Source organism: Gallinula chloropus, assembly GCF_964237585.1.
Source record: "Gallinula chloropus genome assembly, chromosome: 18".
Lineage (NCBI taxonomy): Eukaryota > Metazoa > Chordata > Aves > Gruiformes > Rallidae > Gallinula > Gallinula chloropus.
Genome location: NC_140103.1, coordinates 13,084,518 through 13,092,200, shown reverse-complemented (window position 1 = coordinate 13,092,200; position 7,683 = coordinate 13,084,518). Strand labels below are relative to the sequence as shown.

The following is a 7,683-nucleotide window of genomic DNA, read 5'->3' as shown; positions in this document are numbered from 1 at the left end:
TGGAAGCTGACACATGTGACACCCATCTACAAAAGGGCCAGAATGAGGTCCCAGGGAACCACAGGCCTGTCAGCCAGACCTTGGTTCTGGGGAAGGTGATGGAAGAAATCTTCTTGAGTAGCATCATACAACACATGCAGGACACTCAGGTGATCAGGCCCAGTCAGTATGGGTTTAGGAAAGGCAAATCACACTTGAACAACCTGATCTCCTTCCATGACAAGGTGACCTGCTCAGTGGATGAAGGGAAGGCTGTGGATGTGGTCTACCTGGACTTCAGTGAAGCCTTCATTACCATTTCCCATGAGGTTTCTCCTCCTCGAGAAACTAGCAAGTGATGGATTAGATGTGTATTAGATTGCTGGGTGGGAAACTGGCTGGATGGCCAGGCCCAAAGAGTTGTGGTGAATGGAGTTAAATCCATATGACAGCAGGTCACAAGTGGTGTTCCCCAGGGCTCAGTTCTGGGGCCCATCCTCTTTAACATCTTTATTAATATGTGGACAAGGGGATCGAGTGCACCCTCAATAAGTTTGCAGCTGACACCAAATTGTGTGGGAGTGTCAATCTTCTGGAAGGCAGGAAGGCTCTGCAGAGTTACCTGGACAGGCTGGATCGATGGGCAGAAGCCAACTGTATGGGGTTGAACAAGGCCAAGTTCCTGGTCCTGCACCTTGGTCACAATAACCACAGGCAACACCACAGCCCTTGGTCAGAGGAGCTGGAGAGCTCCCTGGAGAAAATAGACATGGGGGTGTTAGTGGAGAGCTGTCTGAACATGAGACAGCAGTGTGCCCAGGTGGCCAAGTAGAAAAATGCAATCGTGACCTGGATCAGGAATAGTGTGACCAGCAGGAGAGGGAAGTGATTGTTCCATTACACTCAGCTCTGGTGAGGCCACACCTTAAGTACTATGTCCAGTTTTGGGCCCCTCACTACAAGGACGTTGAGATGCTGGAGTGTGTCCTGAGAAGGGCAACTGAGCAGGTGAAGCGTTGGGAGTACAAGTCCAGTGAGAAGTGGCTGTGGGAACTGGGGCTTTTTAGTCTTGAGAAAAGGAGGATGAGGGCAGATCTCATTGCTCTCTACAACTACCTGAAAGGGGGGTCAAGAAAGGTGGAGTTTGGTCTCTTATCTTCGGTTACAAGTTATAGGATTAGAGGATTTCAAACACATAGTGGTGCTAATGTGAGTTCCATGGTCAGAATTATGCAGAACAAGATGAGCAGTTTGTTGTTGCTTAGAAACATCCAGTCATCAGTTTCCACATGGCATCCTTGAGCTCCTTGTTCCTCATGCTGTAGATGAGGGGGTTCACTACTGGTGGAAACACAGAGTAAAGACATGCCAATACCAGGTCCAGAAGTAAAAAGGAGATGGATGGGGGCTTCAGGTTGGCAAACATGCCAGTGCTGAGAAACAGGGAGACCACAGCCAGGTGAGGGAGGCAGGTGGAAAAGGCTTTGTGCTGTCCCTGCTGCGAGGGGATCCTCAGCACAGCCCTGAAGATCTGCACATAGGACACCACAATGAACACAAAACACCAAAAAAATAAACAGGCACTCACCACAAGGACTCCAGTTTCGCTGAGGTAGGCATCTGAGCAGGAGAGCTTGAGGATCTGGGGGATTTCACAGAAGAACTGGTCAACAGCATTGCCATGGCAGAGGGGCAGTGAAAATGTATTGGCTGTGTGCAGCAGAGAATAGAGAAACCCACTGGCCCAGGCAGCTGCTGCCATGTGGACACAAGCTCTGCTGCCCAGCAGGGTCCCGTAGTGCAGGGGGTGGCAGATGGCAACGTAGCGGTCATAGGCCATGACAGTGAGAAGAAAGTACTGTGTGATGATCAAAAATACAAAGAAAAAGAGTTGAGCCACACATCCTGTGTAGGAAATGGCCCTGGTGTCCCACAAGGAATTGGCCATGGATTTGGGAACAGTGGTGGAGATGCAGCCAAGGTCAGTAAGAGAGAGGTTGAGGAGGAAGAAGTACATGGGGGTGTGGAGGTGGTGGTCACGGGCTATGGTGATGATGATGAGGCCATTGCTCAGGATGGTAGCCAGGTAGATGCCCAGGAAGAGGCAGAAGTGCAGGAGCTGCAGCTCCCGTGTGTCTGCAAAGGGCAGGAGGAGGAACTGACTGATGGAGCTGCTGTTGGACATCTGCTGCTGTCAAGTGGGGAGACCTGTTCAAAATGGAAAAAGGCACAGTGAGAATTTAGGCAACTCTTCTCTGAGGAATAACTCTTGCAATTTCTGAAAATAATATCAGGCATTCTTATGACTGTTCCCTTGGCAAGGAACTCAATGATCCCCAAGGTTAATGGTGCTTTTTTTTTGGTGTAAGTGGTGGATATTTTTCATAATTTTTGTGGATTCTGATAGAGCCTGAAAATGAAGTCAGGCACTGACTGACACACAAAATTTGTGGTCCTTTTTTTAGTGTACATGAGAAGGTTTCAGGCCAGGAGCTTTTTTCATCCCTTACACATTTTTCTCCGGAACTATTAGTGCAGTTGATCAGTTTTGAAGGTGGAGGACTGTAGAGCTGTGCATTGATGTCAGGCATTATTTGGGTCGTTACCTTGACTGGGAATGTGCTGAGCCTTAATGTTACTCATGCTGCTAGTTGGTTGCCTAGGGAGGTTTCAGGCCAGTATCATCTTTGGCCAGGACCCCTTTTTTTTGGGGAACTATTGCTGGGTGCTTAGCAGTTTGGAAGGTGGATGCTGGTAGAGCCAGAAAAAGATGTCAGTCAACTTTAGGACCATTCCCATGGCCAGTAATGTCCTGAGGGCAAAGGTAATGTGGTCTGCTAGTGGGCTGCCTGGGGAGGATTCAGGCAAATAACATCTTTCAGCCTTTACACACTTTGTTTGGAACTATTGCTGGATGTTTATCTCTTTTGAAGGTGGATGCTGATATAACTTGGTAATGACCTCAGGAAAACCTTAGGACTTTTCCCCTGGAAAGGAAAGCCCTGATCCCCAAGGTTACTGGTGCTGCTACTGGGCTACGTGGGGAGGTTTTAGGTCAGGAATATCTTTCAATCCTGCACCTTTTTTTTTGGGAGATATTGCTGTACGTTTTGGAGTTTTGAAGTTGGACACTGGTAGAGCACAAAAATAAGGTCAGGCACTGTTAGGACCAATTTCTTTGCTAGGAATGCTCTTGGCCCCAAGGTTACCAGGGCTGTCTGTGGGCTACCTGGGGAGGTTTAAGGTCAGGAACATTATTCAGCCTTCATACATTTATTTGGGAGCAATTGCTGTAAGATAAAAATTTTTGAAGGAGGACACTAGTAGAGCCACAAACTGATGTAAGGATAACCTCTTCCAATTAACAGGGAATTCTCTCAAACTGACTCTCTGTGTTCAGGAGGACATTTGGTAGGTCCCTTTTGGTAATTCTGTTTTGTGCTGGATCGAACAAAGTACCAGTTGGAAGAGAGTTAGCTCTAGGCATTTCAGAACTCAGTCCTGCCTTGCAGCAGTCAATAAGTACAATGATGGCATAATTTTGGACTAAATCCCCTGTGAATGGGAATGAGCTTTTCAGCACTGTCACTCCAGTGGCAGTAATTGCTCTACCCAAGGGCAGAGCAGAGCTTTGGAGCTTTGGTTTTCTCCTCACTGTACCTGAGGAGTGTTTCTTCTGTCAACACTCCCTGACATTGCTGCTGCAGTGCCAGTGAAACCTTCCCCTGAGTGCAGCGTGGAGAGAGCTGCTCTGTCCTTCAGCCCTGCTCTCAGCTGCCCTGTGCTGGACACTCTGTGATCACTCCCTGGTGTTCCCTGTAGAAGAAACTGGACCCCCAGACAGCCAAGGAATCCAGACTCCCAGGGCAGAGCTCCAGAGCCCTCCTGCGGTCTCATCCTACCCAAGGAGGATGTCAGCTGCCCCCTCCCATCCAGGGACACACAGGGCTCGGTGCATCTGCCCACACACAGGTGATGAGTGGCATTGCCACGGCCTCAGAGCCGACATGTCTCCTGCATGGGGCTCCTCTCTGGGGCACAAGAGTCCCTGGGAGAGCGGTTCCATTGTGGGAGGCAGCCTGCAGCCCAGCAGGAGCCCCTTGGAAGTCCCCATGCCTACAGATGGGGGTCCTGGTGTTAGTTTTCAGCTCAGTGCCAGCTCAGTGCCAGCCCCAACAATGGACCAGCCCAGAGACCCAGGTAGCAGTGGGAGAAAGGCAGCAAGGACAGGAGGGGAAACAGGGAGAAATGGTCCAGGCAAGGCTGGAAGGACAGGGACAGACAGACAGGCACTCAGGGGTTTCTCCTCACTGGGGGTTGTGCTACCAAGGAGAAGACTCACCCTGAAACCCTGGAACTCTGGATGCAGAGTCTGTGCTGTGTGGCAGAAAACAGGGGTTGCTGAGGCAAAGTGTCTGCACTATGGGGGATGTCAGGGAGGTACTAAATTCCCACTGCCAGGGCATTTCTGGGAGCAACTCCTTCTCCCTCCCTGCCAAAGTCTCTGCTGCCTGGAGCTGTCCCTGGAGCTGTTTCTCTTTGCCCATGTCACCTCCTGTTCTGTTCTCACAGACCTCATCCATCCTGCCCTGTGCTCAGCTCTGCTTTACAGACTCCTCCTGCCTTTAGAAAAATTTTCTCCCTGGAATTTCTCAAGGATCAGCTGGAGCTGGGAGCAAAGCTGACCCATGCAGCACTTCCTTACTGCAGAAGGACCTTATGCTTCCCTTCCCTGGGTCACTCCTCCAACCCACAGCTGCTGTCTATATGCCTGTGGAATGCTCCTGAGCCAGACTGAGTGCTGACCCTGGCAGCAGCAGAGTCCCAGCCCTAGCACACAGACCCCTCAAACATGCCCAGAAGACAGCTGTCCTGCCCTGTCTCTCTGATGGGGCAGAAGGGCATCCCTTCCAGGCAGCACTTTCTGGTCCTAGAGAGAACCTGTCCTCCTGACAGTCCCCACACACTGTCCCATGTCTCATAGATCCCTCCAGGAACAGAACCTGCATTGCCCTGCACCCACAGACATACCAGGGAGAGTGCTGTGGAGATTTCTCCTCCAGTGAGCTCTCAGCATCCATCAGCTCTCTCAGCCTCACAGGTCTCCCCTCGGTGCCTCCAGGCAGTGTCCCCAGTCCTGTGTGCTTGTCAGAGGAGCTGCTCCTGGGCAGAGCTGTCTCTCTGCAGCACTGTAATGTTTCATGAGCTCCCACTGTCCCAGGAGCCCAGCTCACAGGAGAGGGACAGGTGAAGACGTCACATACTCCATCCCTTTTGGTCTCCTTCAAGGTGTCCCAGGATCTGTGGGCAACCTACTTGGAAAGACATGTCCTCCCTGAAATTACCTCTCTTGGCTATGGAGAAATCCTTCTGTCCAGCAGAGTTGTTTCTCCTGGTCAAACCAGAACTGGGCAGCAGAATCACCTTTCCTTGTCTCCCCATGAGACAGGACCCCCAGGCAGGGACAGGGAGGCACTATTTCCCCCTGTGGAGGCTAAGGAGTATGACAAGTCACTTGAGGCACCTCATCCTTGCTTTGCAGCCCTGGGGCTGGAAAGGGAAGCAGCTCTGGCCCATGGCTACCTGAAACCCACCGAAGCTGGGATTCCTCTTGCCCCAGTTCCAGTGGGCACAAAACAGGCATCTGCTTCCTGGGAGTGTCTGGCCCCAGTTCCCATGGGAATTAGTGGGGGGGAGCCCAGGAAGGAGGAGTTCAGAAATCAACACCCGGTGAAACCTGAGGGGCCAGAGGTTGTCCAAGAGACTTGCAGGGAGATTCAAGGTCACAGAATCACAGAACCACAGAATGTCAGGAGTTGGAAGGGACCTTGAAAGACCATCCTGTCCAACCCCCTGCCAGAGTGGGATCACCTAGACTAAACAGCACAGGAATGCATCCAGGTGGGTTTGAATGTCTCTGGAGAAGGAGATTCCACAAATTCTCTGGAAGTCTCTTCCAGTGACAGTCTCTTCCAGTGCTCTGTCACACTCGCAGTGAAAGAGATTCTCCTGACATTCACATGGAACTTCCTCTGCTCCAGCTTGCACCCACTACCCCTTGTCATACTGCTGGCCATCACTGAGAATCATAGATGATTCTATGGAAAGGCTGGGAAGATGGGTCCGGGTGAACCTAATGAGGTTCAACACTGCCAAGGGTCAGGTGCTGCACTTGGGCCAGAAGAATCCCAGACACAGATACAGACTGGGAGAAGAGCTCCTGGAGAGCAGCCCTGCTGAGAAGGACTTAGGGATTCTGGTAGATAAGAAATTTAACATAAGCCAGCAGTGGGTCTTGCAGCTCGCAAGGCATCCTGGGCTCCATCAGATGAGGGGTGGCAGCAGGAACAGGGAGGTGATTGTCCCTCTCTACTCTGCCCTCGTGAGGACCCATCTGGAGTCCTGTGGCCAGAGCTGGGTCCCCCAATACAAGAAAGATGAGGAACTGTTGGAGAGGGTTCAGAGGAGCCACGAAGATGATCAGAGGGCTGGGGGAGCTGGGCTTGTTCAGCCTGGAGAAGAGAAGGCTGTGGTGGGACCTCATTGCAGCCTTCCAGTCCCTGAAGGGAGCTTATAAGGAGGAGGGGATTCAACTTTTTAAAAGGATAGACAATGGCAGGATCAGGAGGAATGGATTAAAACTAAAGGAAGGAAGGTTTAGATTAGATATTAGGGGGAAGTTTTTTACAGAAAGAGTGGTGAGGGGCTGGAACAGGCTGCCCAGAGAAGTGGTGGATGCCCCATCCCTGGGGGTGTTCAAGGCCAGGTTGGATGGGGCCCTGGGCAAGCTTGTGTAGATCCAGGCCTGAGGTTGGTGTCCCTGCCTGTGGCAAGGGAGTTGGAGCTCTATGATCCTTGGGGTCCCTTCCAACCCATGCCATTCTATGATTCTATGAACCAGGCTCTTCTCAGTCATGGCCAGTGATAGAAAAAGGGGCAATGTGTGCAAGTTGGAGCATAGGACCTTCCAGGTGAATGTGAGGAGAAACATTTTCCCTGTGAAGGTGATGAAGCATTGGGACAGACTGCCCAGAGAGTTTGGAAAGTCTCCTGCTCTGGAGACATTCAAACTGGCCAGGATGCGTTCCTGTGTGGTTTAGTCTGGGTGATCCTGCTCTGGCAGTGTGGTTGGACTAGATGATCTTTTGAGATCTCATCCAACTCCTAACATTCTGTGAATATGTGATTCTGTGATACTGCTTTCTTCATCTCCTTGCAAAGTCTCCATTACCTTCAGATGTGCTATTCACATTTCTTTGCTTTATCGGGGGGGCTGGGGATGGTGTTGGGCTATTTACAGTGAAGGACAAAGGCATTTTCTCCTCATCCCCTTTCCTGTGTGTGGCTGCTATTCCAAACAAACCTGCTTTATTTCTGTCCACGCCAGTACCTTCCCTGTCTGCAGATAAAGAGGCTCAGGACCAACAGCTCATTCCCAGGAGCAAAACAAGTCAGTGGAAGAAGGATGAGGCAAAGCAAGGTGGCTGATACGAGACTGAACATGGCTGATCCCAGCACTGGCTTAAAACAGACTTTCTCCTGCCAAGCACTTACTTGCATATCCCCTCAGCACCATATTTCCCCCCCATTACAGTGGGTTTGGAGAGGTTAATATGGTCCTGTGCAGTATAAATTGTGCTGGGGGGGGGGGGGGGGGGGCATTAAGAATAATCTGGGGAGGGAGGGTAGCAGCTATGGTAGCTA

At 51.1% G+C, this 7,683-nt stretch overlaps 1 protein-coding gene across 1 annotated transcript; it reads right to left on the bottom strand.

Annotated features, from left to right (window-relative positions):
- Window positions 1-1,240: 1,240 nt before the first annotated feature.
- Window positions 1,241-2,164, bottom strand: LOC311198767 (olfactory receptor 14A16-like; the record flags this gene model as incomplete). The annotated part of the gene is made up of 1 exon (XM_084272770.1): window positions 1,241-2,164. The coding sequence occupies one exon, from the start codon at window positions 2,162-2,164 to the stop codon at window positions 1,241-1,243; it is 924 nt and encodes a 307-aa protein (XP_084128896.1).
- Window positions 2,165-7,683: the final 5,519 nt, after the last annotated feature.